Source organism: Apiospora phragmitis (genome assembly GCF_038363925.1).
Source record: "Apiospora phragmitis strain CBS 135458 chromosome Unknown utg000004l:1.0-3135199.0:1.0-3139288.0, whole genome shotgun sequence".
NCBI classification, from domain to species: Eukaryota; Fungi; Ascomycota; class Sordariomycetes; order Amphisphaeriales; family Apiosporaceae; genus Apiospora; species Apiospora phragmitis.
In genome coordinates this window covers 77,807-95,411 of record NW_027117402.1, presented here as the reverse complement: position 1 = coordinate 95,411, position 17,605 = coordinate 77,807, and the positions used below count along the sequence as shown (strand labels likewise).

At 54.6% G+C, this 17,605-nt stretch overlaps 7 protein-coding genes across 7 annotated transcripts; 5 read left to right on the top strand and 2 right to left on the bottom strand.

The window, feature by feature from the left end:
- Positions 1 to 627: 627 nt before the first annotated feature.
- PG994_003198 (uncharacterized protein) lies at positions 628 to 2,146 on the top strand (the record flags this gene model as incomplete). Its single annotated transcript, XM_066854607.1, has 3 exons — positions 628 to 810; positions 868 to 1,348; positions 1,464 to 2,146. The coding sequence occupies 3 exons, from the start codon at positions 628 to 630 to the stop codon at positions 2,144 to 2,146; spliced, it is 1,347 nt and encodes a 448-aa protein (XP_066718885.1).
- Positions 2,147 to 4,731: 2,585 nt separating this feature from the next.
- PG994_003197 (uncharacterized protein) lies at positions 4,732 to 5,856 on the top strand (the record flags this gene model as incomplete). The annotated part of the gene is made up of 1 exon (XM_066854606.1): positions 4,732 to 5,856. One exon carries the CDS (start codon positions 4,732 to 4,734, stop codon positions 5,854 to 5,856), a length of 1,125 nt encoding a protein of 374 aa, XP_066718884.1.
- Positions 5,857 to 8,357: 2,501 nt separating this feature from the next.
- PG994_003196 (uncharacterized protein) lies at positions 8,358 to 10,018 on the top strand (the record flags this gene model as incomplete). Its single annotated transcript, XM_066854605.1, has 6 exons — positions 8,358 to 8,529; positions 8,679 to 8,804; positions 8,893 to 9,215; positions 9,295 to 9,613; positions 9,694 to 9,823; positions 9,889 to 10,018. 6 exons carry the CDS (start codon positions 8,358 to 8,360, stop codon positions 10,016 to 10,018), a joined length of 1,200 nt encoding a protein of 399 aa, XP_066718883.1.
- Positions 10,019 to 10,751: 733 nt separating this feature from the next.
- PG994_003195 (uncharacterized protein) lies at positions 10,752 to 11,257 on the top strand (the record flags this gene model as incomplete). Its single annotated transcript, XM_066854604.1, has 2 exons — positions 10,752 to 10,852; positions 10,945 to 11,257. 2 exons carry the CDS (start codon positions 10,752 to 10,754, stop codon positions 11,255 to 11,257), a joined length of 414 nt encoding a protein of 137 aa, XP_066718882.1.
- Positions 11,258 to 12,038: 781 nt separating this feature from the next.
- PG994_003194 (uncharacterized protein) lies at positions 12,039 to 13,202 on the top strand (the record flags this gene model as incomplete). Its single annotated transcript, XM_066854603.1, has 2 exons — positions 12,039 to 12,174; positions 12,313 to 13,202. 2 exons carry the CDS (start codon positions 12,039 to 12,041, stop codon positions 13,200 to 13,202), a joined length of 1,026 nt encoding a protein of 341 aa, XP_066718881.1.
- A 365-nt stretch (positions 13,203 to 13,567) lies between these two features.
- Positions 13,568 to 15,388, bottom strand: PG994_003193 (Protein pns1; the record flags this gene model as incomplete). The annotated part of the gene is made up of 4 exons (XM_066854602.1): positions 13,568 to 14,080; positions 14,141 to 14,660; positions 14,714 to 15,030; positions 15,152 to 15,388. The coding sequence occupies 4 exons, from the start codon at positions 15,386 to 15,388 to the stop codon at positions 13,568 to 13,570; spliced, it is 1,587 nt and encodes a 528-aa protein (XP_066718880.1).
- Positions 15,389 to 16,636: 1,248 nt separating this feature from the next.
- On the bottom strand, positions 16,637 to 17,174 carry PG994_003192 (uncharacterized protein; the record flags this gene model as incomplete). Its single annotated transcript, XM_066854601.1, is given in 3 exon segments — positions 16,637 to 16,826; positions 16,846 to 16,961; positions 17,058 to 17,174. The coding sequence occupies 3 exon segments, from the start codon at positions 17,172 to 17,174 to the stop codon at positions 16,637 to 16,639; spliced, it is 423 nt and encodes a 140-aa protein (XP_066718879.1).
- Positions 17,175 to 17,605: the final 431 nt, after the last annotated feature.

Below are 17,605 nucleotides of genomic sequence, written 5' to 3'. Positions count from 1 at the left end.
CCCAATGTCCACTACGACATCGTGCGCAAATGCCAATGTGAGATGCCGCCACACCTGAATCCATCAAGAGGTGCACAGAAGAACGCAGCTCAACTTTTGAAGATTACTTGATCGTCGTTCATTTTAAGGTTGTTTCAGTTGTTGCCAATTCCATTGTCTGGGCAGCCGGGGTGTTGGGGGAGGCTCCGCAGAAAGAAACTTGGTTGTGGGACGCGGGGATGGGATGACAGCCAAAGCCAAACAGTATGATCGGCAGTATGATCGGGGCAACTCTTTATTTCCCTTGTCGTTGTTGGATCATGTGACCCCTTCTTCAGAGCTTCCAGAAATAACTCGGGACGAAACAATGAAACAGGCCGAATAAAGGCAATACTACGTGATTACATAGGAGTTGGCCATTGTGGTGAGCTCTTGGACAAAGAGACCGTCCGGGACTACCCATTCACTCCGTCTTACATGGATGGGATAAAGGAAGATGGCTCCTGGCAAGAGATATCAGAGCCTGTCCCTTTCCTTTCCGCAACGTAGGCTTGGTAATTTACATCCCACTCACTCACTCTGTACCTCATTTTCTTGCTCTCATTTTTATTCCTAATTTCTATCAGTGTCATTGAACTGCTCGAAATCATGTTTGGCTGGATCATCCATAATCCCGGGACGAAATGGGTCAGGCAACGGTTCCCTTTCATCCCGAACAAAACCGCCATCGCCCTCCTGCTCCCTATTCTCGCTGTCAGCATCATGACGACAATTGCGCTCGCCGCCGGACGGGGAAATGCGGAAATGCCGAGAACACTGTCTGTCATATCGGTAAGAGAGACCGTCCCTAAAGATCTAGATAGAACGTTGTAGCTAACCTTGCCACAGATTGATATGGGGGACTTCGCCGAATTCAACTGGACCAAGATCTCGTTCGTCGACAAACCGATCACGAGGCAGCTCGTACGGAGGCTAGACTTAAGTCAAGTTCAGAACAAGGTGGGAGACGGGATGAACAAAGTCTCAGGTAACGTGGGAAACATTGTCAACGGCGCCGAAGACAAAGTCAAAAACGTCACGACCCAAATCACGGACAAGGCCAAGGACCTTGTGGACGAGGTCGGTGACAACCTCGGCGACATCAAGCAAATTGTCGAGAAGCTCATCATGAAAGTGCTGGCCAAGATCGAAGACCAGCTGAACGAGTGGGGGTTGCGAGTCGTTCGTAAGCTAAACGAGCTGGGCATATCTCAGCGATATTCGTTGCACGTCACGAAATGGTGCAAGGTGCCGCGCGCCGTGGACTATTCGAACAACACGAAGAAGTTCTCGACGGCACCGCAGAATTGCTCTTCTCTATTCGGTGAAGGTAAGTTTGCATCAAACAAGTTCCCCTTTCTCCCCTTTTAAGAACCCCTATTCCCTTCTACCCAACACCATACAGATCCGCCAACCAATGTAGATACTGACTAATCTTCTTCCAGGGGTAAACACAACATTTGACCCTGTTGCCAACGGGGGCAAAATCTTCAGCTTCTCTCCGGGCGACCTGATCGCCAACGTCACGGGCATCTTCCTCATCCCGAAAGACGTCCAGCAGAAGATCAGAGAGCCCATAGACAAGGGCGCCAACGCCGTTCAGAAAGAAATCGTCGGCGCGTCCAACTCGCTGAAAAGAGGCGTGATGCTGTTTACCTTTGGCCCCACCCTCGTCGTCTTCGCCGTCGCTTGCGGCTGCTCCTGGCTGCTGCTACTCGGTCTGGTGGGCGAAATCGTGTACGGTTTCACGCTTGGCAGGAAGTATCCAGACGGCAAGCGAACAATGGCGGAGAACGTGAAAGGACTCGATTGGTTCTTCGTGCTGGTCCCAGCAGTGGCCATGTACGCGCTCCTGATCAGGTCGGTCATCGTCTCGGCTGTGAGCCTACTCACGGGGCTCGTGAACATCATGACGCAAGCGGTACACATCCGCATCGGTGGGGGGTTCGGCCTGGTCGGGACGTCGTGGGCGTCGTTCGTCCTCATGTTCATAACACGGCTGGTGCTCAGTGAGCAAATCAAGGACATCGACGCAGAGGAGAGGACGAGTAGGAGAAAGAAGTACAGGGGTGGATTCAAAGATGTCGGAGAAGAATCCGATGGAAGACCAGTACCTAGATCAGCTTAATCATTAGGCAACTTAAACGGACACTGTAGGTACATCGTAAAGAATAAAGTATGTAATACAATATTTTTGCCTATATTCAAGCGAGCAACACTTCCCTCAGCTTCCGGGATTAACCTCAAACCGGCAGATTGGAAGACACTAAAGAAGCCGCCAAGAGTCATGCTTGGAATGCTTATCGGTTTTGGGTTGGGCAACATGTTCGAGTATTACTATACGTGTTCACAGTTGCAGCAGTGCCTTGCTTTATATTACCTCAGTGAGGCACCAGACTGGATCAAGCACGTGTAGATAAAGACAGCGTCAAATGAAAAAGTGCACAGGCTTGCAAGACAGCTTCAGGCTGGGATGTAAAATTAGGTGAACTTGGTGCTCTTACATATACTAAATCGCCATGTATTTCCACCCACCAAACCATGTAGTCAAGGACTTTCGTGTAATGTGGCTCATGTTGCAGCCGAGCTTTCACCGCTTCACAAGGATGCTAAACAAATCGATCGAGGAGAAGGGTATCGAGATTCCATGCATGAGCATCATATCATGCATAGCAAGCCGTAGACCGAGTCGGACACATACAATTGACAGCTAGGATGCTCATCGAGGCCAGCTGCGTGCCCTGCAGGGGCTCTCCAGTATCGTGTCGAGGGGAAGCCTACCGGACCTACGCCATCGCTCTCCGCAGCCGGTCTCGGCGGTGCCATACATGTATTTACACGCCATCTCATAATACGGCGAGGTTGACTTACTCATGATGGGCATGTGTGATCTTGCGTGAGTGCAAAGTCGGGGAAAGGAGCAGCTGATGGCCGGTTAGAGGAAGTTAGGAGTGCTACTACTGAAACTCACCTAGAGTTATAAAGGGCAATAAGCTGATCTTGGAGTACACAAATAAGCATGGTGCTCCAGGTTCACTTAGCTTAATGGTAAAGCAAGTCTATTCTGAGTACTCAGTATCAAATCGGTTACTGGTTCGAGTCCGGTAGTGAGCGTTGTAATTAATTTCCTTTTTGTGCCGGCTACCACCAAGCCCTGGCTAAGGTTATGAAAGGCAATAAGTTGATCGCCGAGTACACCGTATATGAACGACCCCAAGGTTCATTTAGCTTAATGGTAAAGTCCGTTTACTCTGAGTACTCAGTGTCAAAGCGGATACTGGTTCGAGTCCGGTAGTGAGCATTAAAATCAACTTCCTTTTTTTCTCTCGGTGCGTTTCACATCTCTGAGTACTTACTTTTGCCAAAGGGCTTACAGACACGCAGGGCCGGACCTTTGTGATAATGGGCGACTCGGGCAAGGGCCTCCTACACAAGCCGTACTCACAAGCAATGTCATAGCCAACGGGATCGGGGTATCCTTAGTAATAGACCTTATGGGTACCAGGTTGTATACTCCCAACCTTCTGTTGGCCACGGTAAAGTCGACTCTGTAGAAATAAGCGCCCGATCTCGGGACTGACATCAGCGGCATCGATAATTTGGCTTCAGCATCGAATGGCGTCCCTCAAGTACAAGCTGGGTAAGCCCGTCACGAGGGTTCTATCCATATACGAAAGATGTTGTCAGCCGGGGGAAACGGGCAAGTTGCTTCACCGTTGGGGAAACGATGATGAACTCTCAGCAAGGCACTACTAGAGAAATGCATATTGCTAGTCAGAGCGAGCCAGAGAAAGGATCACAATTACTGGACATGGACGCAGGTTCAGCAAAATTGCAAGACAACGATAAACCATGCGTGTTTCCAAGTGCCGAAGCCTGGCCACCGTATCAGATGCCGCGAATGCTACACCAACTGTGCTCTCCGTATAAGAGCCGGGACACTGTAAGACGCCGAAATGTGTTCTTGACAAATGCGGACTCCGTATACGCAGACGCATATCTCTACACGTAAGATGAAAGTCGCAGGTGCCACGAGGGGCAGGGGCGTTCTGGATCCGGATTGGTCCGATTGCCACTGCCCATGAACCCCGACATATCTGCAGTAATGTGATGTAATAATTAAAGAACACGTTTGCATCAGCTTTTGCTCGTGGGTATCTGCGAGGAGGGATACCCCGGGAAAGTGCAAAGCTGCCGAAGCCCTCTCTGCCTTGTTTCTACCCACATTGATGCCAAGAGATGGAGTGGACACCCGCGGCGACCGGGCAAGGAAACCGGAAATAAGGGGGGGATGGGTCGTGCTGGGGAGGGGCTCCATCCACAAATGCACCTCGGAGGGTTACACATCCATGCAGCCATGCAGCCATGCTCGTTCAGCTGCTCATGGCCTGAACGTCAGACCAAGGTGTGTGTGCGTGTGTGTGTGTGTATGGGAATGCATGCCACGTAACAACAGATATCGGACATCATGCCCAAATCCGACATGTCTCTTGTCCGGAAAAGGGAGGTCGCAGCACTTACTACAAATGACCTCTCACCTGCAGTCAAGTCTCTCTCTCATGGGTTCACGCAGATCACGCAGTTGCTTATTGTAACATACATATCCTCGCTCTCTACACTCAGCACCCTCGTTCTTCTTTCGTCAATCTTGATTGCTTTTTCACCTGCAGATCATCTACACTCTCTTCCTCTCCTTCCGCATCCAGACACAAGATGGATTCTCCCAAGATATTACTGACAGGCGCCACCGGCTATGTCGGCGGCACTGTCCTACACCGCCTCATGACCAGCACGGCGCCCTCGGTCCAGGGCCTCCAGGTGTCCGTGCTGGTGCGCGGCGAGGAGCGTGCCGACAAGCTCGTCCGCACCTACGGGGACCGCGTCTCGCCCATCCTGTTCCGGGACTACGACGAGACGGAGCTAATCGAGCAGCTCGCGAGCCAGCACGACATCGTCATCAACGCGGGCTCGGGCTTCCACCCGGCCAGCGCCGAGGCCATGGTACGGGGACTGAGCCAGCGACAGACAAACAGCTCAACGACAGCTTCTTCAAAACCTTGGATGCTGCACACCAGCGGCTGCTCCAACGTCTCGGACCGGCCCCTGACGGGCCAGGCCTTCCCGGACCGCGAGCTGCACGACGCGGACGGCACGACGGTCTACGACTTCGAGAAGGCCGAGAACGAAAGCGATTGGTACCCCCAGCGCGCCGCCGAGCTCGCCGTGCTGAGCCACCCCTCTGTGACTTCTGAAAAGCAAGAGCAAGGCGTCGGCGCCCTCAGCATCCAGGCCCCCTGCATCTTCGGCGAGGGCGAGGGCCTGTTCCAGCGTGCCGGCCTGATGGTCCCCATCATGATGCGCTACGTCGTCGAGAAGGGCCACGGCTTCCAGCTGGGCGACGGCACGGGCGTCATCGACTACGTGCACGTCGCGGACCTCGCGGACCTGTACGTGCGCTGCGTCCGCGACGTCGTCGAGCACGACGCGTCCAACCTGCCGAGCGGCGCCCGCGGCATCGTCTTCCCCACGGCCGGCCGCGTCTACATGCGCGACATCGCGCAGGGCTGCCTCGACGCGGCGTTCGCGGCGGGCATGCTGCCGCGCGTGGACGGCACGACGGATATGCAGAAAGTGATCCGGCAGGTCGACCTGCAAGAAGCCGCGACGACGACGGCGGGCAACGTCGTCGTCGCCGAGGTGGGCTGGGCGGGCCACCGCGCGACGAAAGGCACGGTGGCGCGCGAGCGCCTCGGTTGGCTTCCTACCCACTGCGCCGCGGCCTGGGCGCAGACTTCGTCGACGAGCTGCGCCACGTCGTCGCGGGCAAGCGGGTGGTGACGATAGACAGCTGCATCGCCGAGAAGGAGGTGTTGCCGAATCTGGAGGGGGGAGTGGGGGTCGGCTCCGCTGCTGCTGTGCACGTTTGAGTAGGTTAGTATAAACGTCCTTGCAGTAGTCGAGTCGGGGAGCACGTTCCGATGAGGGCGAGAGAATGGCCCCAATGGGAAATGTCGGGGCGGGTTTTCCGCCGGGCCAATCACATCGTGGTCGACCGGGATTATATGTATAGATCGAGGGTGAGTGGGGGAAGCAGCATCCATCTTGTAGATTTGTGGATGACCATTGGTCGTCGGCGTTTGTATGTAGCATTACTGTAATTAACGAGTCTCTTATTCTTATTTCTCCAACGACATCCAGCGTTCCATGCTTTCTATCCCAACTCAGCAAATCATGTCGAACGATTGACCATACCATCCCTGATGAGCAACAGTCTGCAACGTCTGCGATGAATGCATAAAACACCATGTGCTATACCCTGCTCAGGATGTCGTCGTGCTGATGCGCTCATGGTGCGAACTCGTGGTCGAACAGGACAGCTCTCCCAGCTTCCTCGGAACTAATGTGGGAGTCCCCTCTGGTGTTTCCTTTTGCGCCGAATGAGTTGTTCTTAGAATATGGTGGATACAAATGGAGTGGTTCCTTATTATACTGGATCCCCCTGTCCCTGCTCCCTGTCCGTGAGGCGAGCGCAGTGGGGATTTGAACAGCTTCCGAAAGATTATCGAGAAGAAGTAGAGGATCGAGAGCTACCTCTTGTTTTGAAGTTTCAACCTCTTTCCTTTGCATATACTGCCTGGGACTCAGCTGGTGTGGTTGGGTAAGCACCCGTGTGTGGTATTGCTTCTGGGGTGAGCTCAGCCTGGCATCCTTCCTCCACGCGTAAACTTACCCCTGGCCGCGGAACACAATAACAGGCCTATTATATACTCCAGCTCCGATGCAACCAAACCCCACCATGTGATCGGCTCGGGCCACCCTTCCGGATGCCGCACTGTCCGTCGACAGGTCAGTCCTGTCACAAAAAAGGGGGTCACGACAGATCCTTGGCCATCCTTACCTTAGCATCTCCTTCGACCCCTCTCTGGCCCTATGAATAACGTTGACGTTAATCCCGGAATAGAAAGTAATGAGCCAGGACTTGCTATGTGGCCAATCACACGTCCATGGGCACATATTGGATCGTGCGGCCCGCTGCCGGAAATGGAGCACTTTTGTTTAGTCTCTCGGCAGGTCGGTCATTTCTGAGGCATACGTTACCTCTAGGTAAATTGACCCTACCTGTACCTCTCGAACCAACCATTCTCATGAGAGCACATTCGATGGCTGTTTTTGGTACGGTGGCCTCGGTGAATTCTCTGGTTGGCCAGCACAGTTGCCGGTTGTACCCAGTATTCGAGATGGTTGACCCGGCGAAGGAGTGGTTGGCGGAAGATATGGTTTAATAGTAGAAGGAAGCCTGATAAGGAACAAAAAGGAAGAAGAAAAGCAAATACTTCGTGTTCCATGGCCGACAGTTGATTACCCTCATATGTACGCCCAACCCGGCCTGTTGGGAGTAGCCTGTCGCAACTCGAGCTGCGTTCGGTGCGCATGAAAGACCGCAGGCTGTATTGGAGACGTTGGGTGTCACATCTGCTGCTTGCCCGGGCTGGGCCTCTTGCCTGCTTGCCACCTGGAAAAAGCAATACTCCACAAAGCTCCAAGACCGTTCCACTAACTGACTGCCACTACTGTAAAGAATGCCCAGGATATCAAACGCTCCTCTGGGGGTGGGGAGGTTCTTCTTGTACAAGTAGGTTAGTGTATAGTCCACTTTCCTGACCGGCCGGCCCCGGGAGCGCCCCGCAGGCCATGGCTGACAATGTGACTGGCGCTGATCCCATTTCATAAAAGTTCCGAAACAAGTCGTCACACCCAATCGGGGTCTTGTGTAGAGGTTATGGCCGACGCAAATATCAATCCGTACAGCGACAGAGTCGCAATCGCTAATCTGAGAAATGATGAGTTACCCGCCGCGCCCCTGAAAAAGTAGAGAATGCGAATGTTTAGCCCACCATCCACACACCTGCATGGCACTCTGCAGTACATATGTATGTAATACCCCAATATACAAGGAAACCGGGGAACGTTAAGCGAAGTGCTCTTCAGGTCTAGCCCCAGCCCGCCTCGTCTTTTGCCCGCTGCAATCGTCCGAGGGAACAAGCAAAGAGGCGATAATATGTTGGTTGTATTATACGCCTGATGCGCGCATCGCGGTTTTTGCCAAAGAAAGACCTACACCATACCACACCCCCCCTGCTGTATGGTAGCATCCCGAATACTGTATAAAGGCGAAACCCCTTGGCAGTCTTCTTCCGGCTTACTGTACTCTATATGCCACTAGACAGAAGCCGCCTTGTCCCAGTTTGCGGCGATAACGACTCGAGTCCCGAAACACCATCATCACCTCCTCTGATCGTGAACGAGGTTTTCTGGACTACAGGAGTATACTCGAAACAATGGCGCCCCATCCCCATCAGCTGCTGCACGGCCGAGCCGGCATCCAGGAGGGATCGCGGCAGGCTTCGGTATTTGGCGTCGGAATCAGCTTCATTGTCGTCATCGCGGCACTGATCTCGGTGCGGATGTACGTCCGGATGTTCATGATCAAGGCGGTCGGGTTGGATGATAGTACGTGACATACATCCTGGTTTCCGATAGACTTTGTGTGAGCTAACCATACGCCTATATTCAGTTTTCATGTTGATCGGCACTGTAAGGAATTCCCGCTGCTCTGTGGCCTTGCTATGGCAGCTATTAACCAGCGATGATGTGTTTAGATCTTCACGTTCGGGCTTTCCGTCGCATCGATGCTCAGGTAAGAGAAATACGCAACCGCTGTCGAGGATGGACAGACTTGGCTGACATACAACACCCAGCTGCGTACTATGGCGTCGGTAAACACAGTGAGTAATCCCCCAGATCAAACATCGGGCCCAAAAGTCGTCGTCTCTCATCAGAGGCACCGAAGCTGACAGCAACCGTGCGAAACAGTCGACGAAATCCCCCTCACGGACATGGTGCCGATGCTCCAGTCTGTCTACTCGACCCGCCTGCTGTACTGCGTCGCCATGTTCTTCGTCAAGCAGAGCCTGCTCGTCTTCTACCTGCGCCTCGACCACCGCCGCGTCATGCGCTGGACAGTGTATACCCTAATGTTCGTCGTCGCGGCCCTCAACATCGCGAGCGGCGTCGTCCTTGCCGTCTCGTGCTTCCCGCCCGCGCTCTTCTGGGACGTCGAGGGCGTTGTGGATGGCGAGTGCATGGCTCCGGGCGCGCAGCAGGCGTTTTACGACGCGAACGGCTATCTCAAGTACGTTTGTTGTTTGGCAATCGCCCCCTATACAATGACGGGAGGCAATACTGTTAGTTATTCCGTGCAAACAATGCTGACAGGCATGGCCGTCAACCAGCATCATTACCGATATCGCCATTTACGTCGCCCCGATGCCCATGCTGTGGAACATTCAGATCCCCTTACGCCAAAAGATTGCCCTGTTGGGAGTCTTCGGCCTCGGGTTCTTCTCTGTTGCTGGTAGGTCGACAAGCACTTCTTCTTCTTCTCTTTTGACTGACAGAACGCACTCGCTAACCAAAGCCGCTCGTACAGCTGGTTGTGTCAGGTTCGGATACGTCCGCAAGCTATCCGGCGAGACGGACATGTACTTCTTGCTCGCCGATTCCCTCAACTGGTGTGAGCTTGAGATCTACGTTGGTAAGCATGAGAGTGTTTTGATGTTTTTCTTTCCCCCTTCCTTTCCAGAGCCGGTAAATTGACCTATCCACTTCCCTCAGCCATCTTCTGCGGTTCCGCGCCCGCCTTCAAGGTGCTGCTCAAGAGCTGGTTCCCCCGCATGTTCGGCTCCTCGAACCACCAGACCCCCGACTACCAGCACAACGGCGGCCACTCGAACAAATCCAACAAGTACGCCCACATGGGCGGCTCAGGCGCCGCCCTACACCGGGCCCCAAGACGTTTCTGACCCACAGCAGCGGCGGCGGTGGCAAGCGCAGCGGGTCCACCGAGATCCCGCACGAGAACGACAGCAAGGAGGCCATCATGATGTCGGGCAACCGGATCGTCCGGAAGACTGAGTTCACGATGGAGGTCGAGGATTAACTGGGATTCGAGCGTTCACTGGGATTCGAGCGTTCACTGTTCCTGCGCAGGCGCGTGCTTTGTACGAAAGAGGTGTCGTGTTCCGAGATGGAACCGAGGACAAAATCCGGAGTGTGTATATAGTGTATACGTTATTACGAACTGAATATAAGTACTTGTCAGGTCATGTCCAAGTGGTGGCACCTTTAGTAGGATTGAAGGAGTGGCAGCGCAATGACACTAGAGGCGTCAGGCATTCCTTTATTTTTCCGTGGTAAGACATTTTCTTATGCCGTCGCTTCTATGGTGGCTGACATTAGCGCTCCGATTACGGGATTTATGGGTGCGCTTGGATGCTGCGTCCCTTGTCATGCCGGATGTCCGTCGTCCTATCGATGCCCGTGGCGTTCTAGTTGGTGTGACACATACCACACCGACCGACTGTCTTATTATACCGCACCCGTCCATGGAAGGCCCTTCCCCTCTCATCAGTCTCATTCGCTTTGCTATCAAGGCTTGACTTCAATCTTCTGGCGAGCCCAAACCACGCTCTTTACTATACCGACTCCTCCTCTCACCTCCCCTCCCTCAAGATGCACCACATCCTGAAGCGTATAGCCGTCGCTCTTTCTCTTAGCCCCCTCGAATCCAGAGCGGCCAGTTACAATCCCCTCAACATCACAGCGCTGGCTTCGCGCGACCTGGTCTCGGTGCTGGAATGTTGGCAACTCAACGCATCCGTGCCCACCAGGCCATGTCGGCCTGGAACTACTTCATCGGCAATACCACGAGTGCTACATGGTCCATCATTGAGCCCGACACGACGCCCGGCGAAGCATGGGCTCCGGCCATACAGTAAGCTTCTCTCGCTCTCGCTCCCTCCCCCTCTTTCGCTCAGAGTATAAATGAAATATAAAAACACCTTATGTGTTCTAACCAATCTACAGATTGACCATGGTCATGAACGGGCTGATCCGGATCACGGCGCCGGCCCCGTCCATAGACCCCGACTGCATCGACTTCCTGGGGAACAAGCTGCCGACCTGCCCGCAGATCAACGTGGCCTACGTGATGCCGGGCACGCTGGCCTCGTCGGTCATCATCGCCGCGGACATGCAGAACACGAGCACGCTGCGCGGGCACTTCACCGAGTTCCCCAGCAACGAGCAGACGGTGCTGGTGCAGGCCCGCTTTGCGAACAACGTCATCCCGGAGCATGTGGTGTTACATGACGGTCCCTGTACTGAGAACCAATCATAGATAGATAGAAGACAAGACAGGGGTGTTGGAGACATTGCTCTTTGAAACTCCGGCACCATGGTAGAGTAGAAACAGGTTCTTTGGGGCGGTGGACGTGGATGAAACGGCCCAACAAAGAGTCGTGGTTCAAACAAAGAAACTGTGCATAACGACCTTTTTGGTGAATATACCCATCAAAGAAGTCCCCAATGGGGGGACCTCATAATGAATATAATAAGGGCAAGCAACTCTTAATTCTGTTCCAACCTTGACTACCTACTGCAACTTTACCACCAAAGAGCATCCCTCATTGTCAGCACCAGTCGTTTTACAGCAACGCGGGCGGCGAGCCGTCCACGCCCGCAGGAAATTGGTCGTCGCCTCACTTCGGGAACACCAGCAGCAGCAGCGCCTGGACATCAGACCGCGACCGCGAGCTGACCGGAAACTCCGAGCCCCCGCTCACTGCGCTGGTCAACATAAACACGTCCATTATCGAAGGCGTCCCGGTTACACCCCCAGCCCTGGAAATCGGTTCCGGGATAGCGACCTAGGGACCCCCCCTGGCGCTTCGACGCCCAGCGGGGGCGACAATAGTAAAGGGACTGAACGAGTACTGTGGCCAGGAGCCAGTGATCTCAGCCAGGTCAGTACGCCGGATGATCCCAGTCTGGAGGATCCATCGACGACGAATAGCGGCGGATCGGATTCTGAGATAGCAGAAGGGACCCTTAACAGAATTGGCTTGGCGCAGCGGTTGAGAGAACATGGTCTACCGGATTTTCCAGTGGGGGATGGGGACATGAGCGCATCTCAGACCCTGCTTAAGTATTTGGAAACAGTAGAGGCACTGGAGAAAGAAAAGGAGAAAGCCCCTGCTGGTGGTGTCGGTCCCAGCCTCGATAAGATGTCGCCGAGGGATGTTCTGGAAGTATTGGGTATGGAAATACCAGAATTGTCCAAGGCGCTGGGCGTTTCCAAAAAGGAAGCGTAAACCGCCATCAACGTCATCGCCGCCGCCGTCGCCGCCGCCGCCGGGACGGAGCTTGTCGGTACTTTCAACTCGGTGAGTAAAGGCCTCCACGGCGTGCTAGAGAAAATCCGGTTCGGGAGGAAGAAGAAGGCGAGCAAAGCCGACCCTGCCCAGGGCACTGGTGGTGCGGGCGGCAGCGGCACCAGCTCCACTGGCGGCCCCTCCGCTTCAGACAATAACGCCGGTGGCAACGACACCCCCGAGCGGCGCGACCCAGTCACCACCAACCCCGGCGGCGGCAACGACGGCAACGGCAACGACGGCAACGGCAACGACGGCAACGGCAACGGCAACGGCAACGCTTGCGGCATGGGCCAGGAGCACGCCGAGCGGTGCCACGCCGAGCTCCGCCGCCTGCAAGCGGAGAGCACAGCGCACGGCACGCAGCTGCAGGCCCACGCCGGACGTCTCACCGCCTTGGAGAACAACGCCGCCGCCGCTGCTAACCAGAACTCCAACAATAACCAACAACAACAACAGCCGGCCACCGAGGAACAGCGCAACGCGCTCGCGAACATGCAGGGGGACATTGGCCGAATGCAGGCAGACATCACCCAAGTCCGGGCGACGGTGGCCGACCAGGGTGTCGCGATCACGGAGGCGAACAGGAGGGGCGTGGACATCGGCCCGCTCCCCGGGCGCCCGGGGCTGGAGCAGGGGGGCACGGCCCCGACCACGGCAGGGGGTCGGACCGTCCAGACGGTGCGGGGGCCCGGAGGAGACCGGACCTGGAGCAACGACCCGTGGCTGAACCGTTACCTCGAGCGGGGGTGGCGGGTTTTTTGGGCCTTGGTCGCCGGTATCATCTTCGGTTCTATCATTTTTTCCTCTGCATCTCCGCGGGTGGTATTCTGTTCGAGCAGTGGGGAAAGTCCTTCCCAAGGGGCTCTTCCGCTGGTAATCTCGCTCGTTGTTGTTCCGGATGTTTGTTAGTGGCGTGGAAGTTTATTGTTTTCGTTTTGTTTTTCTTTTTTTTTCTTGCTGTTAGTAGTTTAACTTGCTCAACTTTTTAATACCAATACCTACTTGACTCGTAGGGCACGTGGCCTGCCTTTGCGCCAACTTATACACATTTTGCCAGGTCCCACGTACACGGCAATTGAACATCATCATAGAATTGATTTTTGAACCTCGATTTGTATTATGCTATTTTGCCGGGTACCAAAACGCGAATGGGACTCGCCATAGGAAATGGTACTTTGAACCAATAAACTTCCATGAATGATTGCTGCGCTGCTAACAGTTTCCTCTGTGACACCATCACAACCTTTGACAAAAGTCTAGCTTCATGCATGCCCTCAAGGATGGATAGCCTGCTGCACCTGCGGGTACACCTGGACCATGGCCTGGTACAGCTCCGGGTGCTCGCGGTACAGGACCTCGGGCTGCCACGCCGCCGCGACAAAGATGGTGTCGATGCCGCTGCTGATGGGGGTGGTGAAGATGTTGCAGATCTGCAGGCCGATCAGGAAGGCGATGGCCACGACCACGGGTGTGTAGGTACCATCCGCGTTGTAGGCCGGGTGGGTGAAGACCATGTACAGATAGGCCATCAGGGCACAGGCATACGCGACAAACGTGGCGCCCATGCTGAGCACGGGGCCGATCAGACACTCATTGACGAGGGCGTCGATTCCGCGCTGCTTGATCATACTATGATACGCAGACAGGTTAGCATGTTTACTTGATTCGTGCGGGACACGGCTAGCATTCGATACGTACTTCCAGGTGTCTTTGGCGGCAGGGATGTAGGCCTTTCCGTAGAGCGCAATGTAGGAGAAGGCATATCGGTTCAGGAATTGAACAGCCCACTACGCGAAGGGTTAGCCATGTGGTAGTAGTCCAAGGGATATTTTGTGGAAATGACTTACATCCAGAAGCCCGATGAAGCAACCCAAGACACAGAACATGATGGAGCCGAGGATGTTGCCATCGGCAGCTTCTTGCCTCTGTGCCATGGAGCAGACCTGTCGAAGGAAGTTGATGATGGCCACGACCAAGCTGCCAAGACTGATGCTGCCGAAGCTGTAGGTCAAGGATCGCTTCAAGGCCCCCCGGGTAGCACCAGACGGCGGGCTGTGGGGATGGAAATACCAGGACCCGTAGACGCCCGAGATGGAGGTGTGGATGGTGTTCTTCAGCCACTCGGAGATCCAATACATGGCGAACGTGACGAAGACCAGCAGGCCGGTGACCTTGGCGGAGCTGCAGCCACCGACGCCCTCGCGGCAGGCCGGGTTCTGGCCCGGCTGGTACTTGGCGTAGACGGCGACGAAGGTGATGCTATACCAGGCGGCCAGCGCGGTCGCCAGCAGGCCGCCGAGGAAGCTGACCAGGTAGACGTGGCCGTAGCTCTTGGAGACGTCGACCGAGGTCTTGAGCATGAGGGCGCTGAAGGGGATGCGCGGGATCCAGGTGATGAAGGCGAAGATGAGGAAGGCGACGAAGATGAGGAACACGATGCCGCCGAGTAGTAGTGGCGCGCCAGCATGTAGATGGCCGTGACCAGGCCGAAGACGATGTTGAGGATGCCGGTGATCCAGATGAACTGCTTGGGGAAGAGGCGGGCGCACCAGACGTAGGCGTAGCTGAAGACCAGGGCGACGCAGAGGACGAAGAGGAACAGCACGATGGTGTTGGTGTTGAGGCCGACGGCCTGGGCGCCGTCGTAGATGCCGCCGCCATTGAAGCGCTTGGTGGCGCTGTAGCCTTGCAGCGAAAAGGCCGAGACGACGACGAAGCCGGCGCAGACGAGCAGGAACTGCGAGGCAGGGTTAGCAATTGAATGCCACTACTGGCGACATGTATGACATGAAGTGAAGTAGATGATGAAGTGATGGGACATGAGAGAGAACAACATGAGAACGGAGAGGAGCACGGACCAGGATGCCAGCCCAGAGGTCATTCCATTTGGGCTTCTCGACCTTGAAAGTCTGGTCAAATGTCATCTTCTCATGGCCATCCGTGGCATATGCCTGCTGCTGCGGCGGCGGCTGGCCATAAGGTGGTTGTTGTTGGCCGTAGGGCTGCTGGGGTGGCTGCTGTTGGTAGTAACCCTGTTGTTGAGGTGGCGGCTGGTTGTAATATCCATTTGCCTGCCCAGACGGATTGTACGACATCTTGGGCGCGCCGTTCAGAAGTCAATTGCACTGTCGCGCACGACGCGAAGATAGATCAGATTAATCGAGTAACTCTGGTTTGGTGATGGATGGAGGAAATCCTCAAGGTTAGTGGTCTGGAAGTCGGCGAGTGGTGGCAGAGTGTTGTTGTGTTGTGTGGTGGACGAGAAATGACGATGAACACAAAGCCCGCTGTGCGACGTCGTCATCATAAGGTTAGCAGCAAACAGAGAAGAGGCCTCTCTCAGGTGCTCTTTTCTCTGCTCATGCAGCAGACTATTGATTTCATTGTTATTGTATTTTTTAAAGGTCTGGCCAAGGTGGGAATGCGGGAAGTTTGATTGCACGTCCACCATGCGACGACGCCAACTCCAGCCTCTAGCGGCCCAGCTAGACCACATTGTGCGGCAGGCCTAGCCCAAGCCCAATCTACGCCTGGATCAATCATCCAAAGGCGCGCGCCCGCATGTCGCATGTGCGACAGAAACCCTCGTCCTGTCTCGCCAGTTGTCCAGTTTGAGTTGGAGCAAATTGAAGCAAATGGCGACCTCTTTCTTGGAAGACTTGGCGATCTGGCGCCGGCATCGTTCTGTGGGCAATCTCATTGGATGCCGGGCCATCGTGGTCCCATCCGGTCGGCAATCGGCAGCTACCATGTTTTCCCAAGCTGGATCCTTCGATGTCTGTAATCTTCTTCTACCCAAACTAGGAGGCTTGGCAGGACTATTGGCGCGTGCAAATCAAGTTCTTTTGGGTGACCTCTCACCAAAAAATCTGCCGCTACCTGCTTGGATTGAATGGGGGGCCAAGAGGCCCAGGGGTCGTACATACAAAAGTTACTGCACTACCACACTCCACGCGTGTGCCTGTTCTGCAGTAACACTAATATTCCTACCAACACATCCACGCTTCTACATCAGCAACTCAGATGAACAACAATTGATTTAAAATTCACATGTGATGCTCTATTCCCAATAATGGAGTCTATAATGGAAAAGCCTCCCAAGGTCTTTCTGAAAGCATGGGCTGGCATCAAATGTCCTTTAGCTCTGTCAACTGAGGGTGATGCCGCTAGCCGGACAAAGTGGGTCACTGGTCAATGAAGAACCGGACTCCACATTGCTTCCAAGTTGCTTCAACTTCACCGGCTACCAGCACGGCAGCATCATTCCCACTTGCTACTACAGTCCCATAGCCTGTTCCCCGTCTAAAATCTCGGTGATCCAAGCGATATACATCGTATCCATCCTAGTTGGTGAGCACAGCGCAATAATGGACGTCACCCTGCTTCAACTTGTCCATAGCCGTCTTGATGCCCTCCTCGCTCATGGCAAACGTCTCCACAATGGGCTCGATGCGGTGCCGCGCCGCAAAATCGAGCATCTGCCGGTGCAGGTGGCGCGGCGCCACGAGGCTGCCCTGGACGCAGATGCTCCCGCTCGGTCAGGGGCATGGACGGGATCTCGAAGTTGCCCGACGCGACGGACAAGGGTAGGTGGCGGCACGGGACGCCAAGACCGGCAAAAGCAAGTCCCACGGCGGCTGCGCCGACATCGTCACCAGCTGGGAACCACTAAAGTGGTGGAGATCTAGATGGGCTTTGTTAGATACCTGGCTTTCTGCAAGAATGTTTATCGGGTGGGTTAGTTGGCTAACCAGTTCAGCATACCCCGGACGCCGTGATTCTCACGTAGACGCTGTCGCCGGTGAGCGCATCAGGCTTAGTGGTAGTGCTCTCGCGGGGGATGGAATCCTTCTGGCCCTTGAAAACGGCGAAGCTGGGCATGTTGGTTGGTAGGAGTTATAGATGAGGCGAGCAGTAGTGGTCTGTAACGGATAGGATTGACGAGGATGTAGCAGTGGCTGTGGTTATTGGATACCTTGGTCTCGAAGATGCTGTAGTTGTTGCCGATGGTGCTCTTTCTTCTTCTTCCTTCTGATCAGTCTGGGGCTTCAGCTCCCTTTTATCATCGCCATCGGGCCTCCAGATAGAACGAACACTTGGATATCTCATCGGAGAATAAGGCATATCGCATTACTTGTTTAGATTATCATAACGTCGGGAGCTTATAGGACCGGAGCCAATTTAATGCTTCATCTTCGTTATCCCCGAGTCTCCATTTAGTCAGCCCTAGAAATTTTCCTTCTGTACTACCAGAGGGACATGTTTCCCCCGCTCGCTTAGGTCAGTCTGAACCGCCTGTAGACATCTGGGTT